Genomic DNA, 27,111 nt, shown 5'->3' on the forward strand with positions numbered 1-27,111 from the left:
TTTGGTCATTCTACAAATAAAAAGCACAAGCCAGTTTAGTTTACCAAACACTTTGTCACTGCTTTTGCCACTGACAGCACTTCTAAAAAGCCAGTTTACCAAACACTCAGCAGCTTTGCTTTTCAGCCACTTATTCTTAGAAATAAGCAGAAGCCAGCTTTTTCTCAAAGAACAGCCATACCAAACATAGCCTAAGATGGCATCTTGCAGGGATGTACTCGAGCTTGCTTGAGAATGCAGTCATTTCATCTGGCACATATACTTGCTCTTCTCTTCCTCCTATAGTAGCAGCAACTGAAATAGAATACAAAAGAACAAATGTTTCTTGAACTCAACTCTTTTAACTAACATCAATTTTCTACGTACAATATTCCAATTCTAAACCAAATATTAAGACAATAGTTCAAAGAAATTCAGCTTTCTACATTGTGATGTAACTAAAATGAAGGAAAAATGCTCATATACGCCATCTTTCATATTAGGGTTTGCAACTTGTCAACTCTAGGGAAGGCCGCTTTCACAGACTCAAGTTTATGGTTGTAAAACTTTAAAGCAAACACAAACAATTAGGCATGAACATATCTCAGTCTACCATTAATTTCCTCCTGTTAAACAATAATCACAGAACTTTCTATAAGCAAGATTAGCATGAAATAATTCATTGGAAGCCAATTAAAGTGATTCTTCCCTATCGCAACAAGAACAAACTGAAAAAAGAAAAGCTCAGAAAACCAGTTCCAACCAAAAAGATACATGTTTTTAACATCTGCATATTCACAACTTGCTTTTCATACACTATTATACGTACCTATGGTGAAAAACAAATATACCCAAACTTCAAAACGGTATTTGTACACAAAAACACAGTGAGGCCTCTTTCGAAGAATCATATTGTCCTTGACTTATGGAATACTAATTGAAGAAAAATCACCACATTTCAGCTTGGAAAGTAAGATTGACATTCAACATTCAAGCAATACAGGCCAATGGAAACCGAAAGTCACCATGATACTCCAAACTCTCAGCAAACAGTTCAGATTTGCTTTTTATATAAATTTAATTTGCTTTTTATATCAATTTACCAATAACAAACAATATGGAAAATGTTTCACCTTCAAGACTTGGCTTGGAGTTGCATTTCATCCATCGATTTTGGTCTCCGTGAAATAAGACTCCCATCTTCTATTTCTTGTCCATTGAATACCTATTGTGAACTTGGATTGCGACCTGCAGAGCATAAAAGTAAAAGTGGATTTCGTAAGATGAAATTGGTACTCAGGATGGAGCTAGTTCGAAACAAAGAACTGCTTCATTTCCAAACACGACCGTGAAACTGGAAATCAAATAGAAACCCAGCCCTAAACATGAAAGTCCACAATTAAGACTTATGGGTAAGGAATTAGATGCTAACCTTGCTTTTCTATCCCTTGCTACAAGATGGGAGAACTGAATCTGAGGGGAAGAGAGAGAGAGAGAGAGAGATGAAATGGCTCATGTATTTTGATGTTTAAAGTTGTGAGAGAATTTTCTCTTTTCTTATTGAATCAATGAGAAGGAATATGAAAGTAGAGGGAATGGGAATTTTAAATTTAACTGCAAATTTTGCCGCCATGAATTGAATTCCTTCCTTATTTCCTTCTCATAATTTTATTTAAACGTTTGGTTTAAATTTGAGCTAATTCTGAAACTCTGAAAAATCATAATAAATAGCTTTAGTGTCTAAAAATCTTTTTTGAAAATTCTCACGGATTCATCTCGTCCCGTATCTTTATATCGAATCCATTAATTGAAGATTTCATATCAAAAAAATTTCAGAAAATATTACCGACTTCTTTAATAATCACAGAGACCATAGATTCAATTCATGACAACTAATAAACTAGTTATACCACATTAGTAGACATAAGAATTTTGTGCGATTCAAAAAGTCAAAATTAGAAATTGATAAATTTAACATTACTCATCTATTTATAGCATATTGATAGGTATTGTGTAAATAAATTAACCCGATTCGCCGTCATTTCGACAGGAAATAAACCGGTCAACCCTTTAAAAGCTTCTACTTCCCTAAGGGGAGCCGACCCTTGAGGAGATAAAATTTCCTAAATTTTTACATTAGTTGATACAGCTCCTACCCACGAGAGCGTGAGAGCTGACAGATCTAAAATACTAAGTTATGAGTGAGCGGTTATGAGCATATTAGTTTTATGTGGTATTTAAGGTTTAGTGTTGACCTACTAGATCGAGACCAGAACGACGACAAAAATAGTTGAAATTTTGACCATAATTATATCTTCTTATCATGATAACATCTGACGGTCAATTTTGATAAAGTCTATTTCCTCCACATTATTCCTCATGTAAGGTATGGTATTGATACAACTAATAAACAAGTTATATCACATTAGTAGACGTATAAGGATTTTATGCGATCTAAACAATCGAAATTGGAAATTGATAAATTTAAATTACCCGTCTAATTATAGTGTATTAATAGGTATTATGTATAAAAAAGTAACCCCATTCGCCGTCATTTCGACATGAAATAAACCAGTCAACCCTTTAAAAGTTTCTACTTCCCTAAGGGGAGCCGACCCTTGATGAGATAAAATTCCCAAAATTTTTACATTAGTTGATATAGCTCCTATCCACGAGCGTGAGAGCTGACAGATCGAAAAAATAAGTTACGAGTGAGCGGTTATGAGCATATTAGTTTTATGTGGTATTTAAGGTTTAGGGTAACCTACTAGATCGAGACCCAAATGACGATGAAAATAGCTGAAATTTTGACCATAATTATATCTTCGTATCATGATAACATCTGATGGTCGATTTTAATAAAATCTATTTCCTCCACATTGTTCCTCATGTAAGGTATGGTATTGATACAACTAATAAACAAGTTATATCACATTAGTAGACATATAAAGATTTTGTGCGATCTAAACAATCGAAATTGGAAATTGATAAATTTTAAATTACCCGTCTATTTATAGTGTATTAATAGGTATTATGTAAAAAAATTAACCTCATCTGTCGTCATTTCGACATGAAATAAACCGGTCAACCCCTTAAAAGCTTCTACTTCCCTAAGGGGAGCCGACCCTTGATGAGATACAATTCTCTAAATTTTTACATTATTTGATATAGTTCATACCCACGAGAGTGTGAGAGCTGACAGATCGAAAAAAGAAGTTGTGAATGAGCGGTTACGTGCATATTAGTTTTAGGATTAATTACAGTTTACCCCCCTGAGGTTTGGGGGTGTCATCATTTCACCCCCCAAACTCTCAAATTCACTTTTTTACCCCCTGAACTTTCCAATTTCAATCAGTCGTGTCCAATTTCTCCTATTCCGTCCAAATTGGACTTTAACTCTGACTTTTGAGGGGTAAAATGGTCATTTCAAGAAAAAAATAAAAATAAATAAATAAATTCTTTTCTTTTTTTTCTGTTTTTTTTTTATTTTTTTTTTATTTTTTTTTTTTATGTTTCTTCGTTTTTTTTTTTTATAAATTTTATTTTGTCTTCAACCTATACACCACAAGTTATAATAGGTTTATAAAAATAAAAAAATACTCTAGGTGGTTAAAAGCCGCTCGTTGGTCTACGATATTTGTTATATATCTCCGATAAAGTGAAGAATTTTAGGATATATCCCCAATAAAGTGAAGAAATATATGTAAAAAATAATTTTACATTTTATCTGTAAATAAATATCTGTATATCCCCAATAAAGTGAAGAAATATCTGTGTAAAATCATTTTTGGTCTACGATATTTGTGATATATCTCCAATAAAGTGAAGAATTTTAGGATATATCCCCAATAAAGTGAAGAAATATCTGTAAAAAATGATTTTACACTTTATCTGTAAATATCTGTATATCCCCAATAAAGTGAAGAAATATCTGTTTAAAATCATTTTTTACAGATAAAGTGTAAAATTATTTTTTACAAATATTTCTTCACTTTATTGGGGATATATCCTAAAATTCTTCACTTTATCAGAGATATATCACAAATATCGTAGACCTGCGAGTGTGTAAAATCATTTTTTACAGATATTTATTTACAGATAAAGTGTAAAATTATTTTTTACAGATATTTCTTCACTTTATTGGGGATATATCCTAAAATTCTTCACTTTATCGGAGATATATCACAAATATCGTAGACCAGCGAGCGGCTTTTAACCACCTAGAGTATTTTTTTGTTTTTATAAACCTATTATAACTTGTAGTGTATAGGTTGAAGACAAAAAAAAAAAAAAAAAAAAAAAACAGAAAAAGAAAAAAAGAAAAAAAAAAACGAAAAAACAGAAAAAATAAATAAATAAAAAACTAATTTTTTATATATTTTTTATTTTTTTTGTCTTGAAATGACCATTTTACCCCTTAAAAGTCAGAGTTAATGTCCAATTTGGACGGAATAGGAGAAATTGGACACGACTGATTGAAATTGGAAAGTTCAGGGGGTAAAAAAGTGAAATTGAGAGTTTGGGGGGTGAAATGATGACACCCCCAAACCTCAGGGGGGTAAACTGTAATTAATCCTTAGTTTTATGTGGTATTTAGGATTCAAGATTGACCTAGTAGATCGATACCCAAACGACGACAAAAATAACTGAAATTTTGACCATAAATATTTCTCCATATCATGATAACATCCAACGGTTGAATTTGATAGATTATATTTCTCTACCTTATTGGTTATGGGAGGCATACTTTTCCATATAACTAATAATTAAGTTAGACTACATTAGTAGGCATACAAAGATTTTGTGCGATCCATATAATCAAAATTGAAAATTGATAAATTTGAGATTACCCATGTATTTATAGCGTAAAAGAAATCATACCAGCTGAAGAAGCAGAAGCAGATGCAGAAGATCCGAAGTTAATATACTGATCCTCAGGTTTCCAATTGGTACCATTACCATTACCAACAAGCCCTGATCTTTGCATGGGCACATGAACATTCGAAGTGGACCTCTTCCTCTGCTTCTCCCGAGCCTTGTGGTTCTGGAACCAATAAAAGACGTTCTTGCCCTCAACCTTTCCGTACTGTTTCAGCTGGAGACAGATCCTCTGAACCTGCTCTACAGTTGGGGACCTAACTCTGTTGTTGTAGTAAAGCTCCTTGAGGATTCTTATCTGATCTGTAGTGGGAGTCCACCTAGTACTGCTCCGCCTGCAAAGCATGTTAGCACTACTCCCGACTGCTTTGTTGCTTCCTCCATCCTCGGTTGGTTGCTGGGTTTGTGGTTCCATTGGTGATAGGTTGAGAAAATGCGAGAATTGAAGAGTGGTGATGATGAGTAATTAAGAAAGATTGCTGTTAGAAATATTGGGAAGGACTGAAGATCTTAGAGAGAAGGATTGAAGTTGACAGAGAGGTGTTCGTAAAAAAGGAAGGGTATTGTTGAGGATCTGAAACTCAGAGGAAGGTTTTTCGCGTGAACGTTCCCATCCCCAGAATGCCCCTATTTATAGGAACAAGGCATGCAAATCTCCACCCTTGGATGGACAGTCGAAGAGTCAAACTAAGTGTCAGTAAATTTTAATTAAAGTTGCCCTAAATCTCGGAAAAGAAGGGATTATTGGAGCACGGGGGAACCGAACGGTTTTCGAGGAGGTAACTGTTCTATTTTCAATATTATCTTCTCACGGTGGAATTAACCGAACGGTTTTCGAGGAGGTAACTATTCTATTCACGAAATTATTTTTTCACGACCGTTGTTTTTCAACGAGTGATTAATGCCCTAAATCTCGGAAAAGAATGGATTATTGGCGCGCGGGGGAACCGAACGGTTTTCGATGAGGTAACTGTTCCATTTTCAATATTATCTTCTCACGGTGGAGTTTTGAGTTAGGGCCAGCAAGTGGATCCAAAAGATGAATATTAGTTAAGAAATAAAGATGCCGTCGGTATTACAAGAAGAATATATATATATATATATATATATATATATATATATATATATATATATATATATATATATATATATATTGTACTACAATTGGGCCTAAGGAAATCACTACTATAAGTCATAAGAGGCCTAAAGTGGCCGGCCCGCAAAATCAAGCTTAACATAAAGCACCTCAACCTAGAGGCCTGCAGCAAGGGCCCCGTTTTCAATCAACAAGGCTCGTTCTTCAGCTTGGGTCAAGCGCCGAGTCAATTCTTTGGAGGCAGCCAAGGGAGCGTCCAGTTGGGCTTCCTCCGCGCTGAGCTCGTTGTTCACATGGGCCAAACGAGCTTGGAGATGTCGGATCTGGGCTTCTAAGTCTAACTTCTGGAGCCTTATCTCCCCCATGCGAGTGGCCCGATTATTCAAGGTGCCGCGAAGAGTCTCCATCTGACTAGCGAGGTTATTCCGTACCACGCGGGCGGCACGAGCTCGAGCCTCCATGGCAGATTGGCGAGCGTGGGCCACGTCAAGGTCTTTCAACAGCTTCTCTATAGTGTCGAGCTGAGTTGGATTGACCGCATGCTCTCGAAAAAGGAACACAATGGCTTCCCAGATCCTAGGGAGTTCTTCAGGCCCCAGTCGCCGCTGTCCCAAAAGGTTTCAAAGCTCTGTCCTCGCTAGTGCAGTAGCGGTAGGAGGAGTTTCCTCAAGGATTCGAGCTAGCTTTTCAAGCCTAGTGGGAGGAGGAGGCGGAGGATTCACAGCACGATCATAAGTCACCAATGCTAGAAGGTTGATTGGTTCCTCAATTCTTTCATCTTCAGCATAATTTCCCTCAATGACCCCCTGAGCTTGGTCAGACATCTCAGCCGCGGGAGACTCTGGAAATTCAATGCGAGGTTCATCAGTAGAGTGTTGGAAACGAGCAGCTCCGAGAGCAGAACCTTCCGCCTCAACGCTCGCCTCGTCTATTTCTGAAATCAAAATACCACCACTGCTCGGCTCATCCCCGAAACTTGGGATGTACGACCCGCCGACCAGAGCTTCGGCGTCAAGGACCACCTCCTCGGTACAAACAGAATCCTGGTCAGGTTCAGAAATGTCAAGGAGCGGGTTTGGATATAAAGGGAAATGGAAAGCATTGGCCAACAGTGGCATACCTCTCGAGCTGTCGGGTCGATATCTGGTACGTGGTCACCAAGAGGAAGAGGCCCCGCTTCATTCATCTCTTGGACCTCTAGTGCCGCGGGAATCTCTGTCGTCATTAGTTCCTCATAAGTGGCAGAAGCCTCAGAGTGGCTTTCCACGCTTTCATGCTCCAGGGAGTCGTCATCAGAGATCGTTATTAGAATAGTAGGACCTTGCGGATGCTCTGTAGATGTGGGAGAGGGAAGAGGCGCCACGGGGCTAGTTGTTGCTTGAACTAGCGAGAGAGTTGGCTTTTCTGCAGCGGCTGAGGATCCAGTCTCGCTCAAGTGAGAGGGATCAGTGGTCCTCTGACGGACCTGTCAAAAGATACATAGTGAAGATCTTGCCCATTTGGGTTTCACAACCAAAATCAATTGGCAATGGATAAAATTGACCCAAATTCTTATAAATCAACAGACTATGTTCCCATTTTCTTATAAATCAAGTTTTTAAGGGACTAATTGACTAATAATATGCCATGATCTGACGGGCATGGCATAGTTGCATCCATAGTCTTAAATTCCCTGAGTGCATCAATCAGTCGCTACTTGCATCCTGCCAGCTTTGTATGTATCAGACTAATGATGACAACACAACAAAGACAAGCACAATGACTAATGGAAAGAAATAGTGACGGTTACGTCCCGTACCTCAATTTACACTTTTACCAATCATTCGGACGATAAACGAAAATTTACTTTCATTTTAATTTTGTTTCGGTACTTTTGGGGGCATACAAAGTTGACTCTTTATTTCGTTTGTTATTTGAGAAAATTTTCTTCATGAAAGTTGTAGAGGATGTCAACCAAGTTCGTGGACACGTGGCACACTATAATTGGAGTTTGTATGAGTACGATATAGTCTGTAGAACTTGAAGAATTTTGTCGGAGTTTCAGGGATAAAATAGACATTTTCCAGCCATCCTATATTTATTGGGTGCCCTAATTGTAGGGGGGGACCCTGCTTTTTCTCAAGACGTATACTCTAAGAAAGAGAGAAACCAGTTTTTCGGGTCACCCGACCCGAATCGGAAACCTACTGGGTTCCGTGCCGTTCGGCCGTCCCAGGCCGCTGCACCGGCGCCATCTGGGGCACCTCCTCCTCCTCTATCGCTTTCCATTTGTGGTTTACTTCAAATCGAGCTTGTTTCGACGAATCGAAGCTTGAAAAATTCAAGGCCAACCCGTTTTCCTTCTCCGGTCGGTTCTTCGCCGTTCGGCTACCTCCGGACTCGCTATTAGTAGGAAAAAATGACCGTCTCCTCCTTCTCTTTGGTTTCTCAATGGTGGTTTGGACAGTGTGGCTCAGAGGAGGGAGAATCGAAGAGTTTTAGCCTGTGATGTCGATCGTGGTGGCCGGAATCAATCTCCGAACTCCGGCCACTTATGGGCCGCGCCACCACTTGGGCTTGGAAGCCCTTTTCCTTGCGAACCCAGCGCCACCGGTCTCGCCTCCCAATTCTACCAGAAGTCACTGGAATCGAGCTAAAATGCTTTGGCTCTTTTGAGGTAAAAATCGATCCCCTATCTTGAAATTGATCTCAAGTGTAGTTGAATAAGTTGTGCATGTTGTAGTGAACGTTTGAACATAAGCCTTGCAGCCAAATTTGGTGGTCGGAATGGCGGCGCGTGGTTTAGGGCGAGGGATGTACTGGTTGTTATAGTTATTGTTGTGGCACCAGAATAGAGTGGATGTACTGGTGGCCATTGTTGATGTGGTGGCACCAGAAGAGAGGGGGTACTACTGGTGGCCGTTGTTGATGTTGTAGCCCCAAAAGAGAAGGGATGTACTAGTGGTCACTGTTAATGATGTGATTGCTGTTTCAATAATTTGATTTTATATTATTGATGTGTGTTGTGATACGTATATGTATGATTGAGATTTGATGGGCTGTGACCCCTGTTACATATGAGTAGGTGGGTGGTTGAGGTTATGAAGAGCAGGTAGGTTCCAGGGGTCGAGAATTGTTTCATGTAATTAGTAGTGTTCAATTGTTTCTGCAGGGTTGGGTAATCCATTTTTAGGGGAAATTTTACTGAATTTTAGGTAGAATTTTGCCTAAAGTGGGCCCCACAGGACTACTACAGATTTCAGGGTGAAATCCGAGGCCGGTCCTATCAGTGACAACAATAAGTATAAATAAATGATGTGGAGAGGTGGGAAAATCTGTAGAAAATGAAAATTAAACGATTTTTAAGGCACTATCTAGCTATACTTTTGTTTTTTGGATTTTCGTTTTGGTGAAGGATGTAGAGAGACTGTGAGAAGAAATGTAGGAGAAATTTTCTAAGAATGAGGGATCAAGGAAAGGAATTCGTTGCTCCATCCCTCTTCTTTTTTCAACATTAATTTCAGCGACCTTTCTGGACTATCTTCTAAACTTGGAGAATTAATGCTGGGCCAAGCTCCACCCTGTCATGAAAAATACAGTCATCCATGTGATTTGAGATGTGGACTCTTACTTTGAATAGTTCAAAGTTGATCTGCAAATACATATTAGTGATTAATGAAGAAGAGTTTGAGACCTGTACCTGCGATCTGATCATATTGCATTGCATTGCAGCATCAGATGGAAGCTCGGAAAATAATTGACCATGAGTTACTCTTTCTCATCCAAGCAAGGACCAAAATTTCGAGTTTCGAGGAAATTTTGATGGTCCCGGAAACTGAAATTTCGACAGAAATATCGATTTCGGTAAATAATCAAGAAAAATGATGGAAATTTGAAGAAAAACATGGAAATTTTAAGTGAAACTTTAAGAAATGTTTATTCAACTATATTATCTACTCTATTTGAAAAGAATATATTGAACAAGCTTCATTTCATAGTGACTTGTAGTGATTAAGGGTTGAATTGGTATATATAGGATCACTGACAAACAACAATTATAGAATTTGACTTAATACAACCTAAATATTTATTATTAATTATGAAAATAAATTATAAAAAGCAAATACTTAGTAACCTTGAGTAACTAATTTTTTGTTCGAAAACAAAAAAGTGTGAGTGAGGAAGTAGAAATAGAAAGAGTGACATGAATATGTTGAAAATTTTTATATTTATAGAGTTAGAATTTCAAAAGGTAAGTTGAAAAATATTGGAGTGAAGTAAAGTGAATTTTGATAGTTGAATTAAAAATTTGCAACTCTTGGTATTGTGCTTTGTTCTTGTTTTATAACAAAAAAGAAGAAGGATAATTCATCAATTTTATATGTCCAGAACATACCCACTATATTAATAAAAAGATGTTAAGAATGAGGACAAGAGCATCCCAGCAGAGTTGGTCTTGGTGCTGGGTCTGTTCTAAGAGGGCAGAGGTTCGAAACCATCATCCGCACAATTGTTGAGAATTTTTTGTTTGAGAGCAACTCATGAAAATTTCAAAATGTCGCGATATTTTCTATAATATCCAATATATCGCGAAATATCGAGATATTTCGAAATTTTCGGACGAAATAATCATGGTATGTGGAGAAAATATCGCAGGTTAAAAAAAACGATAATTTCGGTGATATTTCACCGATTTTATCGAATTTTTAGTCCTTGCATCCAAGTTGGTTAACGTGCAGTGATTGCTTGGAGTGGCAATTATGGTAATTCTCATCATGATGAGTAGTAATACTCCAACAGCTCTCGCTGAACTCCATGAATTTCTGTCCATCATCGTAGATGAGGTCTTATTCAAATTTACATTCTTCACGTATTATAAACTCATAAAACTTTTTATTTTTTTATTTTTTATTTTTAACAAAAGAATGAATTAGGCAATATCAGTTCTTCGAAAGCAGACGATGTAGTGAGCAAGTCTCACTCTCAATCCCGAAGGAGAAGGATCAGCCACACTTTGGAACCCACCAATTTTTTATTATTTTTTCAAATTTTTTTTTATAAACTCATAAAGTTAATTCTCTTAATTGGTATGAATTTAAAGCATCCACTTTAATTATTTTAACGAAAATTTGACTACAAACTTGCTTGCCTCACCGGAGATGTTCTAAATTCCCAGAAAAGATTGACTATGATGATGATGTCTACAACCATAATGATGACGTATATGATTGTCGTCATTTTATCATGAATTGCATGGTGAGTGTGTATACACCTCGGCGGACACCTGATAACATAGCATCCATGAATACAAAAGTGTACAGAGTCTAGAGGAAGAAGACAAAGCTTACCAAAAGCTAGAGAGAGAGATTGAAATTCTCTGATCGTAATTGCATAGAAAATAATAGAGTAAGTCCAAATTATTACAAGCCAGCTTATTTATAGGAGACTACCAAGAACACACTCCACCTAACTTTCCTAAAAGCTATGAGTAACAAGCTGTAGTTTCACGTGGTAGCACAGTAATAGCCAACTTATTTTGACTAGAAAAGTTAGGAGAGAAATGACGGTGACTTGATGACTCGGTTAACACCTCCCCTCAATCTCAGTGGGGCTCATCACACTGAGATTGGTACAGTGCTCCTTGAACATAGGACTATGCAACCCTTTGGTAAAGGTATTAGCAGTCTGCTGTGATGTAGGAACATACTGCAGCAGTAGGTCTTGTCGTTGAACGCGCTCTCTTACAAAATGAAAGTCATTATCAAGATGTTTGATTCTTGAGTGAAACACAGGATTTGAACATAAGGCAAGAGCTGACAAATTATCACATTTGAGTAGTGGAGGTGCTGGTACCCGAACATGGAGATCACAGAAAATGTGTCTTATCCACGATATGTCAGCAGCAGTATTTGCAAATGATTTGTACTCAGCCTCAATCGAGCTCCTTGAAACAAATCCCTGCCTTTCAAATTGCCAAGAAACTTGACAGTGACCAAGATAAACTATGAGACCAGTAGTTGACCTTTTCTGATTTACTTCTCCAATCCAATCAGTATCACAATAACCTGTAATGCAAGTAGGAGATTTTCCATGCATGTTTGTAAAATAGGCCATGGTTGATAGTTCCTTGAAGGTATCTCAGTATTCTTTTCACAGAAGCAAAACAAGACAAGACATGACATACTGTGTTAACAGCATAAGCAATATCTGATCTTGTAAAAGTAAGATATTGTAGACCACCAACAATGCCCCTGTAAAGTATAGAGTTGGATAGAGTTGTTCCTTCATCTTTAGGTAACTGAGAATGAGGCAAACATGGTGTATTGTAATCCCTACAAGTTTCAAGATCAGCCTTCTGAATAAGCTCCTTGGCATATTTTTCTTGAGATAAGAAGAGTCCATTCTGGTTACACCCGATTCCAAATCCCAAGAAGAAAGATAATGGACCAAGATTTTTCAAGTCAAACCCATCACTTAACTCAGAAATGACAGATGTGATTCCAAGTTTCTCTGATCCTGCTATGACAATATAATCCACATACAATAGGAAAGCCACAACACTATGATCAGTAGTTTTCACAAATAGACTAGGATCAGAATGAGAGAATTTAAATCCTGGTGTAGGAACACCAACAGCAGCCATAAAATTCTTAGGTTCAACAGGATCAGATGCTTTCATCACAGAAGTAAAACCACAAAAGTAGGCAAGTTCATCAAGAAGATTGTGTTGTGCAACACAAGAGTAAGCACAGAAATCTTGAAAAGTCTTATGTTTGATGATACAATTCTTTGCTCTGGTTAACATAGAATGATTATTATAATCTTGAGCAATATCATCAATGAGTTGTAACTCATGTGGAAGATCACCAACAATATCAAGATTAGCATTCATACCTTGGGGAACAAAATTGTTATGCAAGTCTAGAGAGTTGTTATGAAGACTGGTAGAGATCTCACCAGACTGCACCAGTTCATCATTATCAACAACATTACTTGAATTGTTGTTTTCTACATTCTCATCACTAGTAGAATCAGAAGAACCACTACTTACTACCCCCCCTGCAGCCATAGATGGAGCAGTAGCTAATGGCTGAGAAGAAGCATCAAAGGGCAAGACTACTTGTAACTGATCAGAATGTAAGACAGGTAACATGAACTGTGAGGGAGGAGCAACACATGGAGATGAACAAGGCACAGAAAACTGGTATGTATCATTGCTTCTATGGTGGCAGTCCAGAGCAACATGGCCCTTGAGGCCACATATTTGACAAATGACAACAGTGTGAGAAGGGTGATCAGCAGGAACTTTAGTCCTGTAAAAACAGTACTGTCACGCCCCTGATTTTTAACACAAATAAAAATCGATATATAATCCCATAATTATACATGCGTGATCGTTCAGCCATCAATACAAACACCTGGAAAACTTTTTCCCTTTAAACTAAATACATATTGATGCCCTTAACCTACTATGTCAATATACACTCACCCCACAGAGTTATATACAACACAAGCTTACGAATTAAATTGTCAACAACAAAATAAAACGTAAGTACTCATCAGAGTTTACTACATAGCGGAAGTCACACAATGGCAAAGCCAACAAAATTTGCTTCCTACCGGTTCTGCTGCCAACCAGCTACCTCAGCTTCAGCTACGATTATCCTAACCTGCAGGATTAACCCCTACACCGTTTGAATGGTGCACCGGGTTGTCACACAACAAACCCGGTAAGCTTTTGCAAGCCCGTATGAGTAACTCAAAACAACTCACACCAAAATCACGGGATGAACCCCGCACATTTCAATCAAGAACCCAAATCACGCTTTGATCCCTTAAAACACGAAATAAAGGAGAACAACTCATACTTTAATTCCCATTCAAATCGAAATAAAAGAAAGCAACATACACCTTGGTTTCTTTTAAAACGAAACATAGAAAACAACACACTCCTTGGTTTCTATCAAATATAACATAGAAAACAACTCACACCTTGAATTCTATCAATTATACCAAATCGTACCATAGAAAGCAACTCACACCTTGATTTCTATCAAATATAACATAGAAAACAACTCACACCTTGAATTCTATCAATCGTACCAAATCATACCATAGAAAGCAACTCACACCTTGATTTGTATCAAATATAACATAGAAAACAACTTGCACCTTGTCCCCTTAAAAACCGTTAATAAGGAAGCAACTCACACCTTGTTCCCTAAAAACACGTAATGTCATGAGTTATCAATAACCAATTCTCGTTACCCCATGAATTACCTATATGGCAGACAGACTAGAGCTCTAACTGAAATCGTAACCACTCGTCCTGCTAAGGACGTGATTACCTATTTCCTGCCTTGGTCACCATCTGTGACATATGATTTCAGACCCCGTCTAGTCATAAAATCAAACATCAAGTAAGTCACACCTGACCTAAAAACGTTACAAACATCTAGTTTCGGCTTTCCCTATCCCTGCTCACCATCTGTGACCCTTGGTACAAGGACCAATACATTTAACATGTGTCACGCTTGACTCAAAAATGTAACATCAAACTCAATACTTTTCAAACAATAGAAAACATCTTTTTCCACAATATTGTTTCAATGAAAAGTCGCATTCAACAATAATATGAACACCATCATGCATATTATTTATCACACATCATCCACAATAATATACATATTTCACGTAAATATATATATACGTAGTCATTCGCTCAGGAATGCCTACTAATACCAACTATAGTTTGCAGTTAAATAATTAACGCCAAAGCAATAATGGTAATTCCGTTCATAATGAACCTTGTGAGATTACTCACCTCGAAACTCCCGCTGCGTCTTCAATACAGAACAAGACAGCCACACCACAAAACAACCGTCTAAGGATACCTCGTCATTACCTAATCACATACTGTTCAACTTAGCAACAATCCACAAATGATTTAAGTCCGAAACCCCTGTTTTGAACTAAAATCCCCAAAGTGACGCCAATCGAGGCGAAACCACATCCGAGACCACCCAATGTCTCTGGAATACTTCTACGATCGATATGCCAAAACCACAAGTCGATCGGATAGTCGGATCCTCACAGATCGAATCATCGAACGGTCCGAAACCGTAAAAACCCTAACATACTCATATGATCTCCAAAAATTACAAACAATATATTGAAATGCTCGTATCGACGAGTAGATCGAACTCAGGAACAAAAACTATCCCTGACATGGCCGGAAACCACCGGAAAAAACCACCACAGTGGCGGCGGCGCCGCCGGCCCAAAGTCGGAATTTGACAAAACTCCCAACACCAAAGTTCTTCATCTCAACTCCAATTTAAACTTTCATAACTACACCAAAGTCCAAATATGAACCAATCGATCAAATTTTACCTTAGAACAAAACAGCTCGATTGAAACCCTAGAATTTCAATTCCAAAATTCGACCTCCATGAGTTAAATCTATGTAAGCCACCTTGTGGGAAGCATCAACGTCCTCCGAGCTCCAAAAGCCCTCAAGAATCACCGGCATAGGTGGCCGGAATCTCCAGTTCCGACGAAGGCGATTTCGTCCCCGACTAGGCTTCTTCTCGGCCTTGCAGCGTCCACCACAGTTCAAATCGTGAAGAATCACTTCCACAGACGTGTAGAGGGGATTGAGGCGAAGAAAGCCCACTTGGAATCGCGTCCGATGGTGGCCAGAGGAGGAAGAACGAAGCCGGCGAAGACGGAGGCTGCGCAAGGGCTCGGGAGAGAAGAGGAAAGCTCGGGTTTCAGCGTCCACCACAGTTCAAATCGTGAAGAATCACTTCAGAGAATCTCAACGTATCAAAAGTCAACCTTGAACCCCTCCTAAATCCACACTTTTCGAATAAAAATTCGCCCGAAGCACTTCCGCTCCATCCACGAGCCACGAAATCGTCCAATAACCACAAATTAGATTCTGAAAAATCCTCGGAAAATAAATACGAATTTCCGGGGCATCACAAGTACACTGCAGTATGGCCCTTTTTTCTGCATTATTTGACACTCAGAGATTTGGTGGCACTTATTTGCTGTGTGACCTTTCTTATTACAAATCTGACATTCAACTCCTCTTTGACCCTTATAGTTTCCACCACTTGAATTATCATTGAAGCTAGACTTGCCACTGTTATTCCAGCTTGATTGTTTGAATGAATTATCAATCCATATACCTTTCCCTTTGACATTACCAAAAGAACTTGGAATCTGCCTTCTATCATTGAATGTAGTGTAGTTTGAATTGTTGCCTCTATAGGCGTTTCCTTTAGCTGCCAGTGCAGTCATAGAGGTCTGAGGAAATAACAGACAATCAATGTCTCTTTCAGCAGCCAACAATTGTGCTCTGACGTCCATCAAGGATATAGGACAGTCCCTTGCTCTAATGACAGTTTTAGTCATTGCATATTCATCTGGCAGTCCATTGAGGGTGACTACAACAATGTCTTCATCAATCAGGTTAATACCAACAGAACTCAACTGGTCTCTAGCATGCTTGATGCGCAGAAGATATTTGTCAATACTATCTGCACCTTTCTTGATAGTTAGAAGATCAGTTTTCAGTTGAATGATATTAGCCCTTGAGCAGGAGGAAAAATCTCTCAAGCAAAGCAAGCCAGGCATCGTAAGAGGACTTGCAACTAACAATAATCTCCATGATATCTTCATCCAGAGTAGCCATGAGAAGGCCAAGTAGTGCTTTATCAGTCTTCTTCCAAATCTTGTAAGCACTAGTGATTTCCCTTGTAACTTCACCTTGTTCAGTAAGAACAAAGCGAGGTGGACAGAGAAATGTGCCATCAAAGTAGCCAAACAAGTCAATTCCCTCTAGGACAGACTGAAACTGAAAACTCCATTTCACAAAGTTGTTCTCTCCAAGTCGAACAGTGATCATGCTCAACAGTGAGTTGATCTCAGATTGTGACACATCAATGATATTCATTTTATCACAAATCAACAGGTTATAGCAATTATCAGAAAGTTTTTCTACTCAACACATAAGTTTTGTTATCAATTGTTATACTATCACAAAGTTCACAAAGCAGGACTATGAACAGCTTTATCATCAACTTATAGATCTCATCATATGGGTCGTAAGAGTTAGATGCTTCACAATGAACATATGAGCAAAGCTACAGTGAAAATTGAGAGACCACAAAGTGAATAAAGGTCACCAGATGAAGCCATTGCTTGGAGTAAGCTTGAGACGAAGAGTAAGCTTGACTTGTAGAGTAAAATCTAGAATCACACCTTGATTTCCCCGAATTCAAATTAGAGTACCCAAAACAAGAATCACAGCCAGATTGAACATGTCACAATCTGAAGCTAATTGATCACCCTTTCTCTTTCATCCGTTTTACTGTCCAGCTCTCTGATCTCCCTTCCTTTTTTATTGTTGCTAGGCTAGGAAAGCTATGTTTGGCTGTTCTGAGGGTAGGAGGTATGTATATCTTAGTCAATTGTTTAAAACTGCGTTTGTGTTGTGGCTCATATTTGGCATAGCTAGCTGTTCAGATGATTCTTTACTGGAGTTGGAAAATATGTGTTCATTTTACTTGGGTGTTGTTTTGCTGACCTTCAGTTATTAATTTCTGTTTGCAGGTGATATTGGGGAAGAATGGTGTGGTGAATGTTTTGGAATTGGGTCCTCTCTCAAGACTTTGAGAAGGAAGGATTTGAATTATTGAAGCCTGGCATTGGAACCATTCTTATACCCATCTAAATTTTGCTCGTGTTGGTGTTGTATTTTTATTGCTGCTGTTTTTATTGTCTTAATGTTGTATTTTTATCGGAGTAGGACGAAAGTTGTTCTTATCGGAGTAGGCTCTAATAGGACCAAACGAAAGCCGTTATTATCGGAGTAGGCCCTAATAGGACCAAATGATGCGTCAATAAGAGTAAAAAGAAGCTCTTAGGTAAATAAATATTTATAGAAAATCATTTTTATTTATAAAAAAAAAAATTTAAAAAAAAAAAAAAACCGATTTGACCCGGACCGAACCGGTCGGTTCGGTTTCTGGTTTTGGATTCTCAAAATCAAAAAACCGAACCGAACCGAACCGAGTACATATTCGGTTCGGTTCTCGGTTTAGGGTGAAAACCGAACCGAAACAAACTGAACCCACCCCTACCCCAGACATCAAGAAACCTTCAGCGCCGCACAGCGGCTTTGGGGAGGGCTGCTGCCCTTCCACTCCTTCCCCTCCATTCAGTGGTGGAGCCAGAAATTTAAATTTACTGGGGCACGAAAAGAAAGTAATAATTTAAAATATAAAAAATCCTTTAAAATAACTCCAATGAGCTGTTTATATTATATGATTTCTGCAACATGATTAATTTTCTCTTCAAGTATTTTAAGTTAACAAAAAAAAAGAGTTTATAATTGACAAAAGAATTGGGAATTGTTATTGATGTTAATAAAATATATATATTTTTTAATAATTTCGTTATTGGACTTAACAATTTATAAGTAAAAAGAAAAATTAATAATTAATTATATGATTAAGTAAAAATATTATATGTTTATAATATTATTAGATTATCAAAAGTTCAAAACTTGGGTCCAAAAGGGACAACTGGTCTGCACTTCTTTCTTAGGTCTGAAAAAGAGAAAAAATTCAGGAAACCCATGAACCATGGGAATTGAACCCACAACCACAAATTTCAGAGCTTTGTGCTCTACCAACTGAACTGTACCATTATTCATTTGCTTATCTAGTTAATATATAACATATACGTTTTGAAAATCAAAACTGGGGCACGTGATCCAGTGTGCCCCTGTCTCCCTCCGCCTCTGCCTCAATTTCTCCTCATTTCTTTTTATAATTTCTTTTGAGATTTGAAGAACTACTCACACAAACCTTCAAGGATCCATCAAGGAGCTCAATATTCAAGATTCAATATTTGGGTATTTTGTGGGAATTGTAATTCAAGGCTAGTCATGCTAGCTTTATAGCTATTTGTGACTATACTTGTTTTCTCCTACACTTCTCTACTCTTTACTATTTGAATTTTGTAATTTAATTTGATGTTCATGAATATGGGTTGTGAATAGTTATTTTTGGGAGCTAAGGTTTCTAACTCTAGCTCAATTTTGATGTAATGGACATATTTTCAAGTGATAAATAATGTATTTTCATATGGGTGCACTCTAATTACTATGTCAAGTGATTCTTGATGCATAAATTTTAGGGAATTGACCACTCTCTTTGTTATGTTTTGAGATTTGTGTTGTGTGATACAATTGGTGGTTCTTTTGTTCACTAGCTTCATGTAATTAGTGTGGTGTGTCAAGTAGTTGCTTAATCGAGAATTAATGATTGCCTAAGTTTCTATTTTCTTGTGCCATTCGCCTTTAATCCTAGACGTTGTGGCCCTAACAAGGCATAATGATTAGGGTTAGAGAGTTCATTCTTGTCTTAGTCGGAAGAATGGATACCAAACGAGAGAAATTGACTTAGTGGCCTTAACCGGCATTAGGTAGAGAACTAAGTCATCGTTACATTCTAGGTTGTAACTATTGCATGCTTAAATCCCTAATTTCTAGAGCTCTACGCCTTTAATTTATGTTTTGGTAGCCCTAGTAAGGTACTAATTCATGAGTTAGAGAGTTTATATTTGTCCTAACAAAAAATATGAATACACTTAAGAAAATTCGGCTTAGTGGCCTTGACCAGCATTAAGTACGGGATTTGGTTCTCATGAAGATATGTTTGTTTGCTTGAAATGTGTTCGTTGCATTGAAATTACTAGAGAGTGATCCCTAGTACCCAATTCTATCTCTCTTTTATTTTTTTCTTTGTTTTTAATTGTTGTTGTTAATTTAGTTTTTGACTTAGTCTTTTTAGAAAATTACAATCACAATGTTTAATGACAATTTTTACCTCATTGTAAATAGTCATCATTAGGCTCTTAGTTTTGATTACGCTTTGGTGAAAACCAAAGCCGAGCATTGCTAAGGCTTGGTGCCTTAGATTAGCCTTTTTATTTGTTTTACTTTCCTTTATTTGCTTGTGACTTTAGTTCCGACTACCCAAGGATTGTGGGTTAGCCACTAATCCCCGTGGTACGATAATCTTGGGCATAATATTTCCCTATCTTGACAACGATACGTACGCTTGCGTAAATGTTTATCAAGTCATGTAATCTGTGTGATAGCTTTTTCTAACAGCCCTCACGTGCAAGACATTATTATACTGCTTACTAAAATGCATAAGGGCTAGAGAGGAGAGAGAAAATAACAAAAGTTAAAAATTTTCATGTTCACTTTTTTAGTTTAACTTACAAATAAGGGTTAATTACAGTTTACCCCCCTGAGGTTTGGGGGTGTCATCATTTCACCCCCTCTACTTTTAATTTTGACTTTTTACCCCCTAAACTTTCCAATTTCAATCAGCCGTGCCCAATTTCTCCTATTCCGTCTAAATTGGACGTTAAGTCTAACTCTTGAGGGCTAAAATGGTCATTTCAACATAAAAAAATAAAAATAAAATAAAATAAGTTAATTTTTTTTCTTTTCTGTTTTTTAGTTTTTATTTTTCTGTTTCTTGGTTTTTTTTTTTTCGTTTTTTTTTTTGGTCTTCAGCCTATACACCACAAGTTATAATAGGTTTATAAAAACTAAAAAAATACTCTAGGTGGTTGAAAGCCGCTCGCTGGTCTACGATATTTGTGATATATCTCCGATAAAGTGAAGAATTTTAGGATATATCCCCAATAAAGTGAAGAAATATTTGTAAAAAATAATTTTACACTTTATCTGTAAATAAATATATGTATATCCCCATCCCCAATAAAGTGAAGAAATATCTGTGTAAAATCATTTTTGGTCTACATATTTGTTATATATCTCCAATAAATTGAAGAATTTTAGGATATATCCCCAATAAAGTGAAGAAATATTTGTGCATCCCCAATAAAGTGAAACAATATCTGTGTAAAATCATTTTTTACAAATATTTATTTACAGATAAAGTGTAAAATTATTTTTTACAGATATTTCTTCACTTTATTAGGGATATATCCTAAATTCTTCACTTTATCGGAGATATATCACAAATATCGTAGACCAGCGAGCGACTTTCAACCACCTAGAGTATTTTTTTTGTTTTTATAAACCTATTATAACTTGTGGTGTATGGGTTGAAGACAAAAAAAAAAAAAACGAAGAAACAGAAAAAAAAAAAAAACTAAAAAACAGAAAGAAAAAAAAATTCTTTTATTTATATAATAATTTTTTATTAATTTTTTTATGTTGAAATGACCATTTTAGCCCTTAAGGGTCAGACTTAACGTCCAATTTGGACGGAATAGGAGAAATTGGACACGGCTGATTGAAATTGGAAAGTTTAGGGGGTAAAAAGTCAAAATTAAAGTAGAGGGGGTGAAATAATGACACCCCCAAACCTCAGGGAGGTAAACTGTAATTAACCCTACAAATAACTAACACTGCTGAGGAGAAAGTTGAAAATTTGCTAGTTATATTAACTTTTACACATTTTAGCTGAAGAAAATAACGGTTTTTGTTAGAGATGCTTAAAGGTACCTTTATTCTACTAATTCAGAGTCCAACTTTAGCTCTTTAGCTGAATTTTATTTCCTTTTTCCGCCAAAATTGGGATTAAAATGTCAGCTAAGCCACCGACCCTCTTTAATTTCTTTCATCCTCTATTCTTCCCAAAAACAAAGTCCAATTTATTTGAAAGTACTCTTTCTTTCTTTTTCTTTTTTTTTTCTTTTTTTTTCCGTCTTTTTTGTTGTGAAGGGGTTAGATATATAGCTATGATCAATCACAATCTAGGATATGACTAATTTTTCCGCAAGTATACATCAAAGTCACCAAATCTATGTGGGAAGTCAAGAACAACGGAGATGTTCAACAGTTCAAGACAAGGTTTTTCAACCACGTAAGACGACTTAACCAGACACGAAAAAGCAAATCTTGGAAAAACAACGATTTTCATGACCATTGCTCTACACTTTACATATAAAGAAAAAGGAATGGGGACAAAATATTACCAAGATGTGTTGTCGATTTTGTATTTCCCCAATTTAGTTCAAAATATTTGCAAGGATCTGCTCCATGCGCATATGTAATTAGTTTTGCAAAGAAAGGTAAGTAAAATCACTAATTTGGAAATCTGTCAAGAACCAGTTTATGTATTCATCAGAAGAAAGAGTATAGAAACATGACACAACGGGAATAATAGCTTTCAATGATGGGAAAAAAGGTCAAATGTCCAAATCATTAATGTCAAAACTTTGCCAATAATATATGAACTTCATATAAGCTGGATCTGATTGGTATCTACTATTGGCACTAATCTACCAGTTGCGCATCACAACCCGGAAACAAATAATCTGCACTTTCCAATCAAGTAAAAGTTAACTTAAAGTTGACATGAAACTAAGAGAATAAGATAATTACTCTTCTCTAATTTAATATAAAACAGTCGATAATCTTTGTGAAAGATAAGAAATAGGATCTACAACTACAAGTTTTAGTACTGTTGATCTAGTATATATATATATATATGTTGAAATTTTTTGGTTTTGGGGTTTGAGAATTAGCACTTTAGGGTTTCAAGATAGTGGACCCAAGTTGTAATTGAAGGTGAAGAATAGGCAATCAATACATTTCATGATGGCTCCGATGATCTTAGTGTTGAAGGGACTGCTCTTGATGTTTTACTACCAAAATTTCAGAGCTGTACGTATCTGATTCTGACAGCATGTTCGAAGAAGAGGCAATGATGTTGCTAGCCATATTGCGCAACATGCTTGCTCTTGTTGATGGTTTGTTTGGAAAATGGCACAGTTTTTAGCTTCATCTTATTTCTCATGATGTAATAGTGAATTACTTCTTGTTCTCATGATGTAATAGTCATGGTATATGTTTCTAGATCTACTACAATTAATTAATAAATTTATCAACCACATGCACGGTTCACCATTTGAAAATCTTTCCTTTGACATTTTATGTATGAACCGAAATGAACTAGATGTCGACACCTCTTCTACCGACGGAGTACGTGCTATAAATAGGTGCCCGAGGCCCTTATAATTTGCACCATCTCTCAACTCCAGAAATCATGAGTTACTCAAAGTTGCTTCTGCTCTTGTTTGGATTTGTAGTTCTGATCACTCCATCTCTCTCGGAATACCATGACCAACCTAAGCCACCCACCACCCCCACTTACAAGCCCCCATCAGCTCCCGTTAAGAAACCACCACCCCCAATTTACACACCACCACAAAACAAACCTCCAACCAAATTACCACCACCCCATCATTACAAACCAATTGTGCCTCCCAGAGAATTGAGGAGTCCACCGCCTTATAAGAAGCCATCACCGAATCTGCCACCTCCTGTTGTCGCGAAACCACCGCCTTATAAGAACCCATCACCGACTCTGCCACCTCCTGTTGTCGCCAAACCACCGCCTTATAAGAACCCATCACCGACTCTGCCACCTCCTGTTGTCGCCAAACCACCACCTCAACACAAGCCAACACCAGCTACTGGTCACTATCCGGGACACCCTCCATCGAAGAACCCTGAGCACAAGCACAAGCCGGAAGGAAAGGTTGTCCCACCTCCGACTCCATACAAGAAGCCGCCAAGAGCATACAAGCCGCCGCACAAGCCCCCAACTCCACCTAACCATTATTGAGCTCATCGGAGTCAGGAAGAATGAGCTAGCTAGCTAGTTGCTTGAAATTAATAAGAGCTTGTATCAGCTTCTCGATCAGCAACTCATTTTCAGCTGCATGCTTCCAATGTGACCTTATTATATACTTCATATTAGTAATTATGGAATGCTGATCCTTATATATTTGTTAAGTTGTGATCTTCGGTTGTGGCTGATGATCAAGCACGTTCAAATTTCGCTTCTTAGGTCTTACATGCAATATATGTCAATTTCTAACTGAGCGATGGGTGATATATTTATTATCTATATATCTTTCATTTTCTTTTTAATAATGCCTATTATTAAAGCGAAACGAACTGAAAACTCCCAAACCTAACTAGTATATACAAATATACAGAACAGAACGATAGAGGTCATGTATAACTTTAGAGTCTTAGTCAAACAAGAGTACAAAGCATAAAATTTAATTAGTCTGGCATTGGTTATATATATACTAGGTACTCCGCCCACATAATGCTGCGAGTTTGTGTTTTTTTTTTTGGTGGTTCTAGTTGGACCTCCAAATTTGCTATTTAGACCTCTCATACTTAGTACACCTCTAATTTACTTTTTAGAATACTTGAAAATCTAAGTAAACCTCCTTATTTTTACCAAAATGCCCTTGAACATGAGATACAACAATATGTTATTCTACTTTTATCTCTATCTTCAACCACGAGAAGAAAAATGAATCAAAATCACTTGACATTGCTCTCTTATGAGTAGGTCTCTCCTCCACCAAAATTAATCAGATTGTTGGTTCTCGATTTTGATATGTTGTTGGAACCCCTTTGAATTTGCTAAAAGAATGATTTCAAGGGTATTGAGTTGGAAGATCGAGTAATAACTATATTATAATATTCAATTAATCTTGTTTCAGAAAATTTCAAATCAGATTGTTTGAATTTACCTTTGTAATAAATGATAGGCCATGTATAGAAATTATTATTTTTACTTAATATTTTAAGTAAATTATAAAACTATATAGGCAATATAAAGAAATATCGGGAAAAAAAAATTAAATTGAATGTTATATTTGGTTGGAGGAGGTAAGAAGAGTATTTATTTATTTCTATAAAAAAAAGTATTTATTTATTTACTTACTTAATTTTTCACTTTTCTCTCTTGTCCTTATTTGTCTTTTCATATAAGTTGACAAAGTCAATTAATAACTGAAAAAAATTGGAGGTCCAAATATCAAATTTGGAGGTCCAACTAGAATCACCCTTTTTTTTTCCTTGAATTTTTTATGCAATTGAGTAGTAACTACAATCTAAAAAATATAACCAAATATCATATCGTTTTACATGTTATAAAAGCTGGTATCATTTTACAATATAACTTCTAGATGTAAAGCCATATTCTAAAAGTAAAGCAACTGTCTTAAAGAATAACCAAGTATGAACTTTGGTAGAACCAAGACCTTGAGAGAAGTCCAGTTAGTTTGGATGTAGGTTTCTAGAAACCTGTCCTGCCAACTACTTAACACTGGAAGGGATGACTCAGTTGTGAAAACATAATTTTGTTCAACCAAAATAGAATCGTTGAACAGAAGATCTAGGGAGTTGCACCTACATAAACACAAATTATTGCGGATAACTGTTCAAATGCAACATTTTAGTGCTGAGACAGTGTTCTTCCTAGTAGGGAAACAACTCTTACGTCTCAGCAACTAAATCAGAATAGTTTAGATAAAGGGAGCAACTACTTGCATTCTCCATCTCAATGTGCTCAAAACCAGTAGCTCCATTCTTTGAATAGTTCTAGCCTCGAATACATATTTTGACTCAGCCACCCATGTGAGAGCTCAAATCTTTAGGACTCGAAACAACTAAATCGGAAAGTTTGATAAAGATCAAATTAAAATGATACCAAAGATTGACCTGTAAATCAAGGGAGAGTGGGACGTTAATCTCCTCCATTTTGGCTGCAAGGGAGAAACATGCCACAACCAACAATTACATAGTCCAAGCATTGCCATTATGCATATTGGTTTATGCAGAAAATAATAAATGCAATCATCAATGGACTTTGATGCAATAAAACAGACAATGAATTGAGGCAATTCTTTTATTCCGCACAATCAGGTATTTCTTAGGCCGAAATGAAGCGATACAAGTAGCTTATAGATAGATGTTGACACAAAGGTCCAAAGCTGAAATGGGCATTTGCCTGTCAAACAATGTAACCAATCCATCAATAACTTGCCTATACTTTCTTTGAATCCCAAAAAAAGTGTGAAGATCAATACTTTTTCTGACCAGAGAATAGAGGAAAGTAGGACAGAAAAATAAAATAACTACTTCCTTATAGAACTGACCCAAAGATAAAAAAGTTCTTTACAGGGAAGTCCTAAACTCAAAGACAGAGTTTCAAAAGTAATAAACATGAGAGACACAATAACACTATATATTGAATTTGCTTCAATACTTTGAAACTTCAGCCCTATCTCTGTATGACTGATAAATGACAGAGAGAGGAAACATGCAATGTTTGAAGAATTCAAGGACAATAACCAAAGAATTCCTCAATATCTGAAGAAGCAACATGCAATGTTGCAATGAAAAAAAAAAAGGGTTAAATACTGTTTACTCCCTGAACTTTTACTCAAAAAACACTTCAGTCCCTATCTTTCTAATTTCACACGTTTACTCCCTATACTCTCAAATTTGGACCAATAGGTCAATTCCATTACTCTCCTTCCAAAAATTACGATAAATAGCTGACGTGACAGTCTTTTCGCGATAAAATGTTTATTCTACCCTCGCTTACTGTTTTTTGTTTTTTTAATTTAGTTTCTTCTTCTTCTTCTTCTTCTTCCAACTCTTTTCCTTTTTCACCTCCACAATCTTCCTCACTTCCTCTTCCGACAAACCCTCTCCCCCACCCTCAGACCCAATTCCCTCAAATCCCTCTCTCTGGATTCCTCACTTCCCTCCAAGCCCATTATATCAATCTCCATATCAAACTGTTATATCCTCTCACAGACATCATCACACCCATCATCAGCACACAATTACAATGAACCCAGAACCTTGTCAATCAGATTCTCCAACTTTGTCCGGTCCAACCCCCGGTTCGATCGCTTCAAGGTCAGCCACTTTCACCACATTGAGTACTGGTGCATCGATGCCACCAACGCCACCCTCCACTTCTCTTAAGGCCTTGGCATGCCTATGGTTGCTAAGTCTGACCTCTCCATGCCACTGGAAACCAAACCCACGCCTCATATCTCCTCCGCTCCTCTCCGATGACGATGACAGAGGGTTTTGGTTGATAGCAAATCAGATCTCCATTCCAAGCAAATCCAAATTCCTCGGATCCTCTCTTCATCGTCAACCTCGTTGTGGCCTTGGATCATTCATACATCAAACGAGGAAGAAGAATCGAAATACGTTAGGTCTAATGAAGAAGACCGTATAGGTTTTTGATTCTCTGTTTCTGAAACTCTCTGATTTGGAGTAACGG

At 37.1% G+C, this 27,111-nt stretch overlaps 1 protein-coding gene and 1 long non-coding RNA gene across 2 annotated transcripts; both read left to right on the forward strand.

Moving 5' to 3' along the window:
* The first annotated feature begins 17,256 nt into the window (after positions 1–17,256).
* LOC133712527 (uncharacterized) lies at positions 17,257–17,767 on the forward strand. Its single transcript, XR_009847459.1, has 2 exons — positions 17,257–17,393; positions 17,555–17,767. It is a non-coding gene; the product is annotated as an uncharacterized LOC133712527 (long non-coding RNA).
* Positions 17,768–23,043: 5,276 nt separating this feature from the next.
* LOC133711832 (proline-rich extensin-like protein EPR1) lies at positions 23,044–23,625 on the forward strand. Its single transcript, XM_062137918.1, has one exon. The coding sequence runs from the start codon at positions 23,044–23,046 to the stop codon at positions 23,623–23,625; it is 582 nt and encodes a 193-aa protein (XP_061993902.1).
* The last annotated feature ends 3,486 nt before the right edge of the window (positions 23,626–27,111 follow it).

The sequence above is a fragment of the Rosa rugosa genome, chromosome 5 (genome assembly GCF_958449725.1).
Source record: "Rosa rugosa chromosome 5, drRosRugo1.1, whole genome shotgun sequence".
In the NCBI taxonomy this organism is placed as follows: Eukaryota; Viridiplantae; Streptophyta; class Magnoliopsida; order Rosales; family Rosaceae; genus Rosa; species Rosa rugosa.